This window comes from Tachypleus tridentatus, chromosome 8 (assembly GCF_004210375.1).
Source record: "Tachypleus tridentatus isolate NWPU-2018 chromosome 8, ASM421037v1, whole genome shotgun sequence".
Lineage (NCBI taxonomy): Eukaryota > Metazoa > Arthropoda > Merostomata > Xiphosura > Limulidae > Tachypleus > Tachypleus tridentatus.
In genome coordinates, this window is record NC_134832.1 from 22,665,328 (window position 1) to 22,683,296 (window position 17,969).

The following is a 17,969-nucleotide window of genomic DNA, read 5'->3' on the forward strand; positions in this document are numbered from 1 at the left end:
TAGTCATCATTATACGTCCCCACGGCTGGGAGGGCGAGCATGTTTTGCGCGACGAGGGCGCGAACCCGCGACCCTCAGATTACGAGTCACACGCCTTACGCGCTTGGCCATGCCAGGCCAGTAATAGTGGCAGCTAGCAACTTATAAATGTGGTTATTAACTATAACTTTAAAGTTTTAAACTGATACGTGTGTAGTTTCAGAAGTCAATTACTTAAAATACATTGACATATTTAATCATAATGTAATGTTCAAGCAAGTGAATTTGATATATATAGAGTCTACTTGTAGAACTGATACTTCGTATTTTTTACATTCTGTACACTGCAGTTAAAACATTTTCGTCTGCAAACCAACAGATGCGTAATTTGGGTTCTGTTGATAGGGCGTCGGCTGCGGGATCTGCTAGACCTATGATTGGCTCATATAGTCTCTGTAACGTCCATAGCAGTCCCTGTTAGAAGTAATGTAAACCCCTATACTAAACCTGGGTGGAAAAGTACGAATCGTAAGGCGTCTTCTCTTTGTTTCGAGGCAGAGCTTTATAGAGAGAAGAAGGAAAGTGTAGATAGCTTGCTTGATATTAGAAAGCGTAGACATAGGTGAGAATAGTTTATCGTGCGTTCTCAAAAATCGAAATTATGTAATATTCTTTTCATTATATTTACAGTTGTATTTTTGTATGTAGTAGTAGATGTAACAATCAAAACTTTGATTTGTAGTAGATAAACATTTTGTGATTAGTTAAAACGCACTCTTTTGTTAAGTAGTGCTACTGTTCTACATTATGGATTGTATAGTCAGTAGGATACTATCGACAATCGTGATGACGGTTGTAGACGAAACGATAGAAGCATTGTAGAATATAAACGAGAATACTGACTGTGGCAACGTTGAACAAGTCGTAAGTTTACGCCGCCATCTTTGAAAGTTGGCGAAAACTACATTTCTGAATATTGAGGATGATCAGTTATAAATAAAAAAATAAGCTTGCGCTTTAAAGCTTTTTTGTTGTATTTAGGTATTTGAGCAACATAATTTTTCTGTTACATGAAAAAATGTAACTTGAAATAGGATTATGAATTGAACTTTCGTATAAACTTGGTATATTACTGCTACTATCTTAGTAACTACAACTAATAGTGATAAAGGAAATCCTACGTAAATTCTGAAAGATCTGATTTAAAAAAAAATAAACTTGAGCCACAAGAAAGTGGTTTTTACAAAGCTCAAAATATTTAAGATGTAAGAAAATGTAAATTGCCTGAAAAACGAAATACCGAGATAATAGTATTGCTATTAATACTGCAGTATTAGTAGTAGGTGTAGCTTTTACTTTTAAATTAAATGTGGTCATGTTAAGTTGTCGATCATTTCAGAATTAAAGGGCTTGTATATTTGATTTTCAGGTGTGTTTTTTTTTTAATGAGACTTAAGTAAACATTTTGGTGAAAGTGTAACTTGCGAATTAATTGTCTGTATACTTTTTCATGTTCTTTTATTCCATCGATCAGTGATAATGAAGCTGTGAAAACGAAGCGTATGTTAGGAAGGAAAATAATAAACATAGTTGTAGTGTTGTATTATGTTTAAACTTTTTATGGTTAATACTTTCTTCAGATGTTTCATTTTTGTATAGCAATATTGTTTACGATTTGCAACAGACAATATACTTGATTAATCATTATTGGTCGTCGGAACTATATGGTCACGTGACTTTGCCTGGGTTTTGCGATAGTCATCTTGAAAAAGGAGTAAACGGTGGTAATGCGAGTACAGCTGTGTGTACGAAAAATGTCTTGTGTACACATGTTACTGAAACTGCTGTAATTTTTAGTTACCATTCGCATGTTTTTTTGTAATTGATAATTTTATTACAATGTGTGGAAAAGTGGCCAAGGCATTAGATATTGAATAAAGTTATTTGTAATTAATTGGACTTGATTCTTGTTCTTATCAGTATCTTTACGACTGCTGGATAAACGACCCGAAAGAATGGCCTAGAGTACAGTGCATGTCTGGTTACAATTACCTTGTGTTAAGAAATCGGAAGACAAGATTTATGTGATATGAACTAATAGGGTAATCAGACTTGGCTCCCATAACTTTTGTATTGCTCCCTGTATCTCATGGTTGAAAGCTTTCAGCGTCAACACACAAACATTTAAGATGTAGGAAAATGTAAATGGTCTGAAAAATGAAATAGAGATAATAGTATTGCTATTAATACTGCAGTATTAGTAGTAGGTGTAGCATTTAGTTTTAAACTTAATGTAGCCTTGTTAAGTTGTTGATCATTTCAAAATTAAAGATGAGCTGGAGGACTGGGCATCAGAGGGAAAGTTCTGATCTTTTCAACTTATTGATACAATTTAATATGCAGAAATTAATCATGCATACAAGTGTGAAATAACTTTCACCACAATCATTACAAATGCAAGTCTAGACAGTAGGCAAGTGTACAGAAAGAACAAAATTTCCACTTTGTGCAATTTGCTTTGCTCTTAATCTTGTTCGCTATGATGACATTGGATAAAAGGTGGGAAAAGTTCCTGAATGTCCAAACTCAGGATTAGGACATTTTGTTTTAACTTATAATAAAGTACTTGTACATGTCTATCTTAATGTTTTATTATTTGAGAACTTCGTATGAGATATTATTTAACATTCGGGTTTCATCATTTTACTTTTTTATGAGATTATATTAACTTGTGACTTGCATTTTTACTTATTAGGAATGTTAATTTATTTTAATATTTCTTTAAACATTAAAGAGTGTGCCATTTCTAAAATGGGAAATGTGTAAGCTGATATTATAACAATAATACCATCTTTAATTGTAGTTGGGTTAAGGTATCTGGCAAATTCTGTTAAATGTATTGTGGTTTGATAAATTAATGTGGTCATTTATAGGGGTAATACCAGAAAATTTTCTAGACTTGTTTGTTCTAATGCACTAAATTTAAGAATTAAGTAAATACAACTGAGCTATTCAGATGCTTTAGAATTTTGTGGTTGCACACACTTTAAAGAGCAGTGTTAGAAGTGTTTTAAATTTACAGTGTTTATTGATAAAAAAAAAAAAAATCAACATGAAAATATGCCAGTATATTTTTGAATGATACCAGCTCAAGCATTACAAATCACATGTGCTATTAGTTCAGATCATTGGAGCACATACCAGAAATATGCCTTAAGTAAAACATTGGAATAAGGTGATATGAGATGTTCTAAATACAGATTTTAATATCCAGTTAAAGATATGGTTAGTTGTTACTATGTGAACTTAATTTCATAAGTGATTATAATTGTCATTTGAAATTAAGTAAATTATGCTCAACTAGTTCTTTAATATTGAAGTCTGGTAACAAGCATTTTAGATTTTGTAACTAGGTTATTTTGTCTGAGCTAGTAATAAAAAAAAAAATCTTCATTTATGATTGAAAATTTTATAGCTCTTAATTTTGTTTCTTGTGAATTTAAGGTTGTTCCAGGCAGTCAGTTAAAATGGGAACACAGCAATTTTGTTTGAAGTGGAACAACCACCATTCTAACATGCTATCAGTATTTGAACAACTGCTGTCAAATGAAGCTCTTGTTGATGTGACTTTAGCATGTGAGGGTGTCAGCATTAAAGCCCACAAAGTGGTTTTGTCTGCATGTAGCCCATTTTTTCAAACTCTTTTTGTAGATAATCCATGTAAACATCCCATTGTCATTATGAAAGATATGAGATACGTTGACTTGAAAGCTATTATTGACTTCATCTATCATGGGGAAGTGAATGTTTCTCAAGACCAGCTGTCTGCCTTGCTAAAGACAGCAGAAACTTTAAAAGTAAAAGGACTTGCAGAAGTGGGTGGGGAGAAACAAGGAGACAAGGGAGGAACACAAGAACTAGTACAGCAACCAATAAACAATTCAACTTTACCATCTAACAATCAGCATCGAGCAGAAACACCACCAATTCATAAGAGAAAGAGAGGGAGGCCGAGGCGAAGGTCGGGTTCGAGTCACAGTGATACAGAAGACCAGGTGCCATCAAAAATAAAACAGCCAGATTCTCCAGAAATCATCAGTGATATTAGCAGGGATGGTGTAGTTGAAGCATCACAGGAAGTCAACCAGAGGTTATCTGTGAGCCAGTCTCGTGTTCCTTCTATTTCATCTAGCCAAAGTGTTAATTCTCACAAGTCATCCCATTCTATGTATTCATCAGTTCCTTCCCAACAAGAATCAGGTGCTACGATCGAAGAACCTGCTATCACAGATTCAAACTTTGACTTAGAACCTTCAAGACTAATGGAGCAAACTATGACTGCAGGAAGTGGAGTAAGTAAATGTTTTATTGTGAGGAATTATGCTACATTAAAATAAATGTTTGGGAATTTGTTCTTAATTTTATGGTTTAACTGAGTTTGTGATGTAAATTTAATAACTGTTAAATTTTTATTCTTGTTAATAGGTTTCAATATATGAACCACCCCCAGTGTTATCAACTTCATCAGCATTAGCTCTTCCATCATCATCAGCATTGAGAGAAGCACAGTCATCAAATTCTGTAGTTGGTAATCAAGCAATCATTCCCACCTCATTACATTCTGCCTCTGATTCATCTGCCTCAGGACTTGGAACTCAGGACACATTAGAAGGTTAATGAAAATTATTTATTTTGTGCCTGTTCATCAAAAACATGAACAGTTTTTTATAATATAAGTTTAACAGGAACAGTTGTATCTTGATTTTTCAATAGTTTAGTATTGTAATTTTTAAATGTGTTTAGTAATTTTTACATTTCTGCACTAAAAGGAAACCTAAGTGGTAGGTCTAAGTAAGGATATTGGGTACTTTGTTCAAATCTGGATATTAGTATGGTAAAAAAATCTAAAGATATTGTTTTGCAGATATCAAGCCTTTTGTATCATTTGAAGAGCCTCCAGTCACAGCTTCCGTCCAATCACAAGACAATAGTAATGCTATGATGCCATATATGGACACATCAGGAGTTGCAGCAATACCAGGACCTAGTAGTTATCAACCTGACATGAGCTTAACACCGTCACAAACATCTCAACAGCCTTCACAAGGTAGGTTCAGTTTGTTACGTCATGTTCTACTTCCAAACTGGACGAAAGGTGATGTGAAATTGGTGAGTTAAATTTATAGTAAATTTGCATTACTGCACATTATGACAATTTTTGGAAGTCAAATTTATTTTGAAGGCTTTGGGAAATATTAATTTGTAATTCAGTTATAACTAACATGAAATTAAATAGTTTTACTTAAAAGGGAAATATAAATATTCTAGTAACTGCTTATAATTTTTTAGGTTTTGTGGGCAAGTTATCTACTGTTTTATTCATCAGATGGTAAAATTTAGTTGCTATGTTGACAGCAGCATCTTAACAGTACTAAGTACATTTTAATGGCCCATTTGGCTGATAGCTGGATGTTTATTTAAAAGTATGCAGTAGTAGAATAATTCGTTTATGTTTAATGTTTTCCTTTCCTCCAGTTTGGTTTTCTAATGTGTATTGAAATCCTTCCTGATGACAATATAAATAGGGATTAAAAATTTCTTTGTACATAAGGTAAAGAGGGGACAAGTCAGCAAGGAAGGTAGAGAAGCCTTTGTTTTTATTTCTTTGTTTTTCAAAAGTTTGGTATAGGTTATGTTGAATTGGCCAGAAGCTACTGTTGTATTTGAAAAATTTGATTGCTAAAGCAAAATGACTTACAATTGGACAGCTTCTGTACATTTTTACATAGCAGTCTTTTTAGCAGTTAAGATTCCTGCAAGGTAAGTCAATTTTTCCTAGATTTAAACATAGGCTTCTCTGGAAAAAAATTTAAGAGGAAGCTTTTCTCTTAGTTTTGTAATGTAAAAAAGGAAGGGGGTAACGGTCTGAAGAGATAAAAGCTTCCATTGTATTCTAATAAATGACAAGTCAAATGTATAATTGCAAATTTCTTGTTAAGCATGAACAAAAGGAATTTTTTCAATATTTTAAAAAATGTAAGAAATCACAGGTTTATTTTTTTGGTTGACCAGAAATATTAATTTTATAATATTGTTAATAAATAGAACTACATAATACTTTGTGATATTTGCTTGGAATAAAAGAAAATATTCATGTGTGATTTTAAATTGTGTGCTTAGTTATTAGTCTTAAGTTAGTTGTATTTTTACAGTGAATAAAATAATTTTGGATTGTGTGTGAATTTTTTGAGATTTACCAAAAATCTGACATCATGTGTACAATAAGCCATCGTTGTTTCTGAAGCAAATCAAAGGATGAAGAAAGATCGTAAATTTGAGAGAAATAAGCGTCTCATACAGGTAGGTAGTGTGTGTTCTTAATCTGGCTCCAGGTTATAACATTGATGGAGCCAGTGCTATTATTTAAGGTTAATTGTAGTTATCTTCAAAATTTTTATTTCAACTGGTTATGGCAGATATGGTGACTATGTTGGAATGGTAAATTTATATTCACAAGAATAATTGGTAAGTAACTTTGGAAGTATTCCAAACAGCTGATGGACCTAGAAAAAGGTAAGTTGACAAACTTGTTTACTTAACCAAGAAACTTGAGGCAACTTTCAAAATAGCCACTGGCTAGGGTAAAAGGTAGCACAAAGGTAAGGTAAATGAAAGTTGTCTTAGGAATTTGCTTAAGTTATGGAGTAAATATTAAGTTTATTAGGTGGCATGGTAGGTTATTAGAAATTATGCAACAAAAGTGTAGTTCCTTGTGTATGAACTGTGTAATCCTGGCTTAATTAAGCAGGAAGTTATGGGAATCTCATTAGCCTGAGGCTAGAAGTATAGTAATAAGTAATTTATCACAGCTCTCTCAGGTAAGTTTTTTGTTTGAGATCTATGCAGAAGTAAAGGTAAGTTTTATATTTTTGTAAAGACTTTGGAAGTTCCTCTTGTCACTGTCTTACTCACTAGCATTTGCTAAAGAGTGGACAAAGAGAATAGCTTAACAGCTGTGGTCAGTGGTAATAGGTATGTTTCTGACATGAGGAATTTCCAGTTTTATTAAATTTATTACCATTATTTAGATGTAGCTTAACATTTTCGTTAAGGGTCAATTTCTTGTAGCATCAGTTCTTTATAAAACGTGCGCATACCGGGGAAGTACAAATATAGAAAAATTAGAATATTTCTTAAGACGATATGCAAAACAGTGCCTCCTTTTTGCATATATATATATATATATCTTCCATTCCTGGTTGTATTACTTTTGTATAGAAGTTGCTTTAACAATCTTGTCTGAGTGAAAATTGTTCGTTTTAAAAAAAGTTCGAACACTAACTTTATCTTCTAATAATCAGTAATAACACATGCAAAATTTAACCAAATTTTGTACAACAAACATTAAATTTTGAAAACTACTTAGTCAATGTATTGAAGTAATATTTACCATGAAAACTAATAGTAAAATGTGTACAACACAGTACCAGTTGTCAAGATATACCTTATTAAGTTTCAAATAGTGACAGTACAATTCAACAGATCTGAAATGTTTAGTTTAGATCACAACTACTCTGTAATAAGTAAACATTTCAAAGGTAAATACTTTATCACGGGTAAAAATACCAGCCTAGGTAAACAAATACGTGATATGAAACTGACTAAATCCAATATACAGAGTATAATATATTGTTTGAATCTCTTCTGGGCTGAAAATTGGTGTTTATTTTCGTGGACAGGTTATTTGCATAGGATGTTTTTTTACTGGAAGTGACATTTTAAACGTGTGTGGATCATAATTTATTAGTGTTTAAAATTAAGGTACATAACCTGAATTAGTGGTTATATTTGAAATTCTGTGCAAAAAATAAAGCTTTAGTTTTTGGGTAGGAAGTTAATTTATAATAACTAAGTATACACTTGATTCACTCCATAACACGGGTAAAATTTACTATTTAACTTATAGGTAGGAAATATTTCTATATGTGGAATAATATAGTAACAAAAATGAAGCTGGGATTAAAAATGTTAGAAAATGCGCAGGTATAGGGGAATAACTGTAGAGGAAGTAACGTGTAAAACTAAAATATGCGAGTAAGTAAAATCGAGTATTCCATAATTAAAACTAAATGGAGTAAGATGTGTGACACGGAGTGTGCATTAATATCAAGTGCGATGTCGAAAAGTTTTATAAAATATATTTAGTATATAATTTTTGAAATTTATTTGAGTAAAAGTGTCGGCTCATTCACTTCTCAACCAATACAAGCGCTTTTCTATTCGGTTGTGGTTTTTTGTATCGGTTACGTATCAAAGCAAGTGTCTGCACGTGATGGGGGGGGGGAAATATAAAATGTTACTTAAAATGTAGCAGTATAACATGGCTTGGCCTGCTCGTGTCTGCAAGAAAGATTACGTAAGTATACTTGAGAATCTATTAATGTTTTAAAAAGTGTACAAGTATTATATGTGAATAGTAATACGTATTAAGTACGTAAAATTCGATTAATCTTAAGTTTGAACTTAAACAAAAGGTACAAGAAAATTTGGTACACTCTGTAGTTGTGTAGTGTGTGTGTGTGTGTGTGTGTGTGTGTGTGAACTCTCGCTTGATTTATAAATTATTTTTATAAGAAAAGAAATTCAAGTGGAATGAACTAAATATCAAACATTACACAGTATGCTGTCTTTCTGACATGCCTTATCAGGGTTGTGGACTTGTGCTATTTTTAGATCATGATGTAATGTACCAGTGCGCATGCGCGAATAGAAACCGGGAAAACCGGACAAACACTCCCAGGAACAACACTGGCAGAGCTACAAGGGAATTCGTTTATAACTTGTTCACTTACGCCTGGTACCATTTTATAGGTATGTTTTCTCCAGGTGAGTCGTGCTGTAGATAGCGTTTAATTTGATACCGTAAAACACTGAACAATAAAAATACATTACTTTAACTATACTCATCTTTTTAATTCCTACCCAGTACGCTGGGTTGTACCCGATAAGGAATATGAATTTCCTCATTGATAACAGGACGAATGGCAGATTAACACATTCGGGCAATAAATTGATTTCTCAAAGCAATTTCAATCAAGTTTTTTTTTTAATGACGTGAGGGAGATTAAAAAAAATGTCATAGTCCCTAATCAGCTATCGTCTATGAAAATTACGGATCAATTTATTTCCTTTTTTCTGTCATCTGGCTTTTTATCAATGAGGAAAGTATTATTCCTCGATGTATACAACCCGACTATACTGGATAGGAAAAAAGATGAGCGTAGATGAACTAATGTATATTTATTGTTCAGTGTTTTGATATCACAGGAATTACATTCATTTATTTCAAAAGAAATAGGTTTGAATGTACAGTGTATTAGTATATGAAACAAGTGTCGAAATTAACTGAGTTTGAGCCAAAAGGACGAAAATTGTGTTACGAAACTGCCACAGATGCGAGCAATCACAATTCCGTATAATTCAGTTAATTATCCCTGTGTAACAACTTAACAGATCAATTATTACTTGCTCTGAGTCAATTTCATATATACGGCTGTATAATCACAATGGAAATGGTACTTCTTCCATTGGGTATATATTTTTAACGTTACATAGGATGATGGAAAATTGAAAATGTAAATAAAGAAAATTGATAAAGCCGCTTTACATTTCTAAAAGAATCGCGCGATTACTCGTGATTGGGAACCAACAACAATGCAACTATCTTTTCAGTTGAGTATTTGAATGGTATATATAACGGAATCTCTTCATAACGAAATTTGACTGGTGGAACATCCTCTTACAACAATTTTATGTTCAGAAATGAGCCTGTGAGCCGGTTTGTTTCCCCGTACAGCAGACTCCTCACCGTGATAAGGCCAATGAAAATGTTTACTAAAATAATTTTTTATAACTGATACCTGCATGTGTATTCCGAGAAAGACAGGTTAATAGTGATACTACTTTTACAACTTGTAACTGATTGCCCTATTGTCCATTTTTAAACAGGTAGAAATGGTACCTAAATTGTAAAAATGTACATATATAAACAATATTCCTATGGTTGTTAGTTTTAAAGATTACACATAGAAAACTTGTATTTACTTTTTAACATCGGGACCAACTTCTGTTACTGATTTAATATATAAATTAGATATGTAACGTGTAATCCACAGTGACTTGCAAAATTGTCATTAAATAAACCTTGCAGACTTACTAGGAAAATAAATAAGCCGACAATTTTGCGATCTAAAAACATAGACAAACGTACTTAACACGAAAAACTTAATTCAAGTCCTGAAACTTGCCATGCAAATGCTCTTCGTTGGCTGATATTTTAAGCTGCGATTCTCTTATAGTTAGGTTTTCAATTCGCTAAATAGCTGTTACTTTCATACATGTTTTTGCACACGTTTTTGATATCTTCATATTGGCAACTGTTTAAATTCTAGATTTTGGGCACCATGGTGGTTTGGGAGCTTGTACAGTCAACTGACTATTTGTTAATAGTTTTCAACATTCAGGCAACGTTTAAGTTTCTTACTATTTCGGCAAATATCTTTAAAACGTAAGGAGTATTTAAATTTTAGTGTATTTTGAGGAGACCTGTTATTTATTGGTGCTGTTAAATTTTTAAGTTCAAGTTAAATTTGAGAAATTTTAACAGTAATTACCAAATAATTAAGCTTTATGCATATTAAGATACTCAAATACTACAATGAAAATAAATTCATGTTGATATTGGATCTACACTCCTTCCAAATAAGTTACAAAATTCTTAAGTAGTGACAAGAAAAGATCAAAACCGTTGGCTAGTGTGCATGAAAGTACAAATTTTAGGTTTATGATGTAATAAATATTGAATTATCAATTATTTACTTTCATAACCCGATCTTGCTATCCATGCGGATGAAGTTATCATACCACAAGCTTTGCAACGCTTTTGTCAACATTTTTTTACATGCTTTGTGGATGTTTTTAGACCAACTGGTTCTACAACTTGAGGAAACGCCGCTTGTATATACACTTGACAGTATGTTTCTGCGTGTACATTATTTTCGAATATGATTTATTCATCGTTATGGCACTAAGAGGTTACGTAAATGATCCAAACAGTTTGTAGTTAATTTGTTGTAAAGAAACGGACAAGACTACAGGATGCTTTAAAAAAACGTATGGCGTATAATAAAACATTTGGATTAAGACAAATCATGAGCTCCGTTTGTGGTGAATATCATTTGGAACTTCTGTTGTCTGGCGTCAAAGGAGGTGATTGCTATTTTTGCTCTCTTCACGTGCAAGGCTGCAACATGATTAACAATGAAATTTCTTACTCAACTTTTCAATCTGTTACTAGATTTCTTTGTCATGAATCTTGATGTACCTGCACAGATTGTATTCGAGACTTTTGATGCGGCTTAATACGATATCAATAGAAATTACAATGGCTATTTTCTTTCCTTGGTTAAAACATCTGATGAACCTCAACTTTTTATGGAAATTTTTAACTTGGTGATTTGCTGAGAGATTTTTGCTTTACATTTAAAAATTTTGGGATTCTGTGCTATATGAACTTCCATTTTATGGACATAACGTAATTTTACAATACAAGTATGATGGAAACCATGTAATAAAAAGCTCCAGAAGGATTTGCCAATAAACATGTCCAGGTTGTAGTGCAATTTTTGTTCTTAAATGTGCGACGAGAATTCGGATATCTCATATTTTAGAATGTCTATGTACTGGAAATTATTCTAGTTGCAAATCACCAATCTATGCGTACTGGGATCGAGGTTCGTTAGGTACGTATTAAGTTAACAGCTGTTCGTCATTTTAGTCGGATTGAAAATACGAGTCTTCCATCCCAGTAAGCTTTAGAACAAGCACGGTGTTTTAAGTTCTTTGTATGGGAAGTTCTGCAATTCAAAGCTTCAACAAGGAGATAGAAGAGCAAATAGGTAGAAATTAAAGGCACCCAGCGGTGATACTTTGTTACACGTTGATACTGGGATGTTTAACAAAAATGTTTGGCTTTTTGACTTACGCTAACTGGAAAGAATAACTCGAATTAAAGAAAACCGAGGAATTAAGTGTAAATTGTGTGATACTAAAAATGTATTTTCGCGTGAAAAAAATAACCAATATGTTCTGATAATATCAATTGTACTAATACTGAGGTACACATTTCACCTTTCTGAATATCTTTTGAGATTGGAAAAATCATTGACTTATTGAATATTCAGAACAAAGAAGGTGAGAAGAGGTAGCTACTAGAATAACGCGATACGAAGTTAATTACGTGTGAAATTAAGTATAGGTGTAAAAATCTTTAAGCGACAAGAAAGTTTTTTTAAAATTTTAATTAAAGATTAAAACTTTGATCTCTTACGGATATATTACAGATTGGCGAGGTGAACAAAAAAGTCTTATGTTACACATTCAATACGTATCAGTTTCCAGTTTTTCTCAAGTGTGTACCAAATTTATAAAGAGTATTAATAGGGCACTTCTGATTCAAGAAATGTATATACACAAACATTGATTTTTTGAGCAACATTATTTACAGTTCCTGAAAATTAGAACAAGGTAATAGTGCAAACAAAGAATTCCTAACAGGAAAATATGGGGTTTTTGTCAATTATTAGGAAAAATTAGTGAAGTAATAACAATTAGATATATAATTACAAATATTTCGGTCATTAAAACATTAAACTTAAAGCTAAATTCATTTTTCTACTTGTATAGATGTGACTCCTACAAAATATTTTAAAATACCCATACCACATGTCATGAGATAGATTACTGACCAAACAATTTTAATTGAACCCTTCGGTTAGTTGGCAGCAAATACAATTAGATGAAAGAATTTTACTTATTAAAAAAAAAAGTATGCAAATCCAATTTTTTACTTTGTATGCTGTAAAAGGCATATTCGACTGACATAACTGATCAATCAGAAATTTTTCTTGGGGTAAAGCCAAAAGTGCGTATTACAATAATTTTGTAAATGTAATATTTTATACAAGGTAAATATTTTTTCTTGACGTGTAAGTACCAATAGGTCCACAAAATTACAGAAAACTTTGTAGTAGTAGAAGGAACCGGTGTAAAAATGGATAAAACAAGTTCAGGTTGAAATACTGGTGTTTGACGTAAAACGCTAGGTGCTGTGAGATTTTCATCAAAATTATGACCAGTTCAGATGGGTATAGAAGCGACAAAATAATTTCAAATATAGTTGCATGCGATAACATCATTAAGTGAAATTTAGAACTATATATATAAAGTAATAAAGAATTGAAACTTAATGCACTACTTTAAACAAATTTAACAAGTGTTTAAAGATAATATAAGGAAAAAAGTGAATATTACAAATACCATTGCTATATCAAAGGGAAATGTACATACTTCCTTGCAGGCATTCAATGCGGTTCTTTGACTTGGTTGTGGTTAATTTTCTAGGTTCAGATGTATCGACGAGTAACATTAGTCTACCATCAATTGTTGAGAGTACGTACGTCAGTTTCTACCTTGGCAATTATTGAGTAGTTTATCGAGAGTTTATCAATTTTAAATTTCTTTAGTGTTTGTTTGTGTGTGTATATGATACTTTTTACATCACCACTACCATTACATACAAAGATCTCTTGGACATTCCAAGAATAACCGACAGTATGCTCCACATGTACATTAAAGCTGTTGGTTGTAATTAGTTGTCTTCAGGTTAAAACCTAATTGAAGGTTGTTTTTAAAGTATGATTATTTTATTGGTTATTTCTGGCACTATCACAATAACTTAAATAATGTTGACAGCCTAAAGATGTTTTTTAATTTAGTAGACGTTTAGTTCAGACAAGGTGCAAGAGTAAAGGAAAATGGCAATTAAAACACATTGTTCATTAAGTGTGTGAAATTGGTTAAACTGCATTGATTACTTGTTAGCTTTTTAATGTGGCACAGGAAGTTCATAATAGTTGGCCCCAGGGACCAAAACCGTTCGAAAACGTTTGTTTTTACTACATAACAAATTTAGTCAGCAACTTGGGGCCAAATATCAGATCAAATGTACAGATACATGGTAGACACATACAAATAACGCACCTTGACTAATAGATGTTGATGCAGACGCTATAGGTTTACGAATCGGCAGAAATATTTTAACCAACATCTGAAAATTGTGTTCAAATTCTACTTTACAAGTCCTGTTATCACAACAACTTATTTTTGTGTGGTCAGTTTCCATTTCCGAGAATTATGTATCACTGGTTTCAGAAGAGCGAGGTTCTACTACTGCGGGAGTGAAGACAACAGATATATCTTGAATTCTAGAGTTTGAGTTAAACTTGGTTATTAATGTAAGTTAAATCATAATTTATGTAATTTTAATATAATGGATGTGGTGTCTTAGTATGTGACCGAAATAATAAATGCAATGGCACCGTATTGAATTGCACTAGGAAAAATCATCGCACTTTGGGTATTCAAGATTGAGACGATTGTTAAAAAATAACTAGTGTATACAACAACCGCACTACTTTATTACGGATCAAAGATACAAGTGCTCTAGTCAACAAGACGTGAGTTTCACAAGAAGTGAAGATTTTGTCTCTAATGTTATTTGTAAATTGCATTTTTAAAGGTCGTCATTCTTTATATATAAAATTTAGTTTGTATCAGCACATTACAAACACCGCGCGGTAATTTCCAGAAAAAGCTTTTTGTTTTTTTGAAAGAGAAAATTTTCGCTGTTCCTAATTTTTATCCAGGAGGTGTATGAATATTACAAATAATAATTACTAACTCATATAATTGTTGTTAAAGTGGAGTTTCTCCCGGTAAATAAAATTTACACTGCTTGGCATATAAATCAAAATTGATTTCACGTGGTCAAAACGATACGAACGTTTAAGCTGCGTCTAAGTATAACTAAGATCGCACAAAATGATTATATATTTCACAAATAATTTTAAATACATCTATAAAATGCTGAAATGGCTTAAATATATAAATGAAACGTTTATACATCGAAATTACTATAACACAATCGATAAATTATTCTGCCCATAATCACAATTATAGGGAAATAAATGTAGTGGGCTTAAACTTTGTATGTGGCAATCTATTGTAAAGCCACTGCTTGAAACGTTATTTCTTAATTGTGACTTAACTTTCTAAAGATCGAATCATGTTATCAGATTATTTCGGTTGTTTCATCTGTAAAAGATTCCATTAGCAGGGAAATAAAAAACTACGAGTCTATGTATTAAATGTAGTATAGATTCTAAAGCTACTGAGTCATTTCTCTTATCGAGAAATAAGCTTATGAATATTTATGCACGTTGACAGTAAAGTACATTTCGTTTCTATTATAGTAAATTTTAGGTTGATGCAGTAGTCTACTAAACACTCGACAATAAAATATTTAAGCCAGTTTATATCGCCTGAAATGTCGAACATGTATGTCAAATTTCTTTACGAGGTCTTAAAAAAATACGTGGACTGTTTGAATTGCGCAGCTCCAGGGGAATCCGCTAGGTTCGCACAGATAAGCTGATTACGACGCCATTTCCCGATTGCAGATGTCTTCTTTTGTGTATTAGCTATGCGGTTTTAAGTGAAGTGCGATTTTTTCGTTTGACGGATTTCAGAATGAATGACCTGAAGGAGCAACGACTTGCTGTGAAATTTTGTTAAACTTGGAAAATATGCGTCTGAAACTTTTTCTATGCTTAACACGGCTTACGGTGATGTTGCTATGAAGCGTACGGCATGTTTCAAGTGGCATGAACGTTTTAAGGATGGTCGACAGTCCATTGAAGATGATGAGCATCCTGGACGTCCTTCCACGTCAACTGACTACCCACACGTCGACAAAATCAACACCCTGATGCGGGCAAATCGACGTCTGACTGTCAGGGAGCTTGCTGAAGAGTGTGGGATATCAGTTGGATCTTGTTACGAGATTTTCACCGAAAAATTGAAGATGCGCTATGTTGCTGCGAAATTTGTGCCTCAGAACTCGTGAGTTTTTGGCCAAACACTCGATCACTGTTCTTCCCCACCCCTTACTTACCTGACCTTGCTCCTTGCGATTTTTTCTTGTTCCCCAAACTCAAAAGACCCTTGAAAGGAAGAAGATTTGAGACGATTCCCGAGATTAAGGCAAATGCGACGAAGGAGCTGGAGGACATTACAAAAGAAGCGTACCAGGACTGTTTCAACAAGTGGAAACACCGTTGGAATAAGTGTGTGCGTTGGGGAGGAGAGTACTTTGAAGGGGTCCCAGACCTGTAACTTCTAAATAAAGTACATTTTGTTTTATGACGTCAGTCCGCGTATACAGTTAAATACGAAATGTTTCTTTTACACCTGTGTATAAGAAATGCACACACGCACGAGTCGAGCATTACAGTATAATATCCAGTGTCGAAACTTGATGTCATATCGGATAATGCCTGTTGATTATTGTAAGAGTTGTGTTTTGGTTTTATCTGGTAGATATGATGTCCAATGGCATTATCCTTTGACAAATGAGACTGACAACGACAGTTTTAGTGTAATGTACATTTCATATTAGTTCTAGTGTTTTATAGTATTAATATAATCTCTTATTAACAATAAAAGTGAATAATAGTATTATAGAGTTATTTATGCTTTAATCGGTTCAGGTTTTTAACTTGCCATAGTGAATAATGTTTGTGGTAATAGAACCCAAATGTGTTCGAATATCCAATCTATTAGATCAAATCCATACGCTAATGTAAATCTAATTATCCTTCGTGGAAAATCAAATAAGGGTGTAAAGCGAAGTGTTTACACCCACAATGTCTCACTTTCTAATGCTTTTCATTGTCTATAGCCCGTTGTGGGAAGGCAATTACCCTTAAATTTTTTTAAAGTAGAAATTAAACCATGTAATATTTCTATTAATCACACTTCCAACCTTCACCCTTATAGTATGTTAAATAGAACAATATAATACATAGTTCTTATTTTCAATCACTTTTTCGTGAAATATATGTTTAACATACACACAATATAATTTAATACAAGTCTGCTGTCTCACGCGTCTTTATTAACGTCTTAAACAATGTGTACTCGCAGAACACATCATAATTGAGAGGCTTGGTTTTCGCATTAACTGCTACTACTGTAGCAGTTCAAGTAAAATTTTCCCTGCATAAAAGCATTTTTATTGCTAATCATGTGACGTTGGTCAAGGAAGTAGCAAATTAGTTTTACCATAATACTCCCCGCTAGTGGTACAGCCGTTTTGTCTGCGCACTTCTACTATCAAAAACCGGATTTCGATGCACATGGTTGGCAGGGCACAGATAGCTCGCTGCTTAACTTTAAACAAACTGTAATCACCTATTGTGCTAGATCATTCATCTATGGGATTGAGAAATATATTTTGTAAATCTGAGCATATCAGTCAAAACAGTTTAAAGCTAAAATTTTATTTACTTTCTGATGGTAAAAAAAAAGTTATTTGGATAGTTTTGCACGTCCTGAAAAGAATAGCACTATTGTGTTGACTTAATCCTATTTACACATTTGTATATATATTTAGTTATAGAAATTTCCAAAACGTCCAATTAAGGTATGATTCTTATCAATACTGACTGTGATTATTGTTAATATAAATAAGATTGCTTTCACTATTTTTAGCTCCTGTCAACTCTTACTTTTTGTACCACTCTGTGAACGCATAACATTTTCTGTTGAACCTGTTATTCTATGCACAGTTACTCTTGAATAGGAATTAATACATTTGAGAACGTAGGAAGGAGAAAATTTTGGCACCTGACTGCAGAGTTTTTAACGAGTTTCAATATTTTTCTTTGCATGAAAGCATATTTTTGTGCTCTCCTAATCTCTTGCATTATTACATTTAAGGCTTTATATTTAAAAGAAACGGCATTTTTCATAAGTAGATAAGTGTATGACTATAAGGAAAAGTTAGTCAATAAGGGTAGATGTCTGAGAGA

The 17,969-nt window shown here is 32.8% G+C and overlaps 1 protein-coding gene across 9 annotated transcripts in view; it reads left to right on the forward strand.

Annotated features, from left to right (window-relative positions):
* Window positions 1-373: 373 nt before the first annotated feature.
* Window positions 374-17,969, forward strand: part of LOC143258666 (uncharacterized) — a 75,403-nt gene continuing 57,807 nt past the window's right edge. For 6 of the 9 annotated variants that reach the window (XM_076518031.1, XM_076518028.1, XM_076518032.1 and 3 more), the window contains exons 1-4: window positions 446-601; window positions 3,484-4,331; window positions 4,465-4,651; window positions 4,904-5,086. In XM_076518031.1, the coding sequence (XP_076374146.1) occupies window positions 3,507-4,331; window positions 4,465-4,651; window positions 4,904-5,086 (1,195 nt within the window). In that variant the 5' untranslated portion in view covers window positions 446-601; window positions 3,484-3,506. Of the gene's footprint in view, window positions 904-3,483; window positions 4,332-4,464; window positions 4,652-4,903; window positions 5,087-6,230; window positions 8,866-17,969 lie in introns of all 9 variants that reach the window. The other 3 variants (XR_013032452.1, XM_076518030.1, XM_076518029.1) reach the window with 3 other exon arrangements.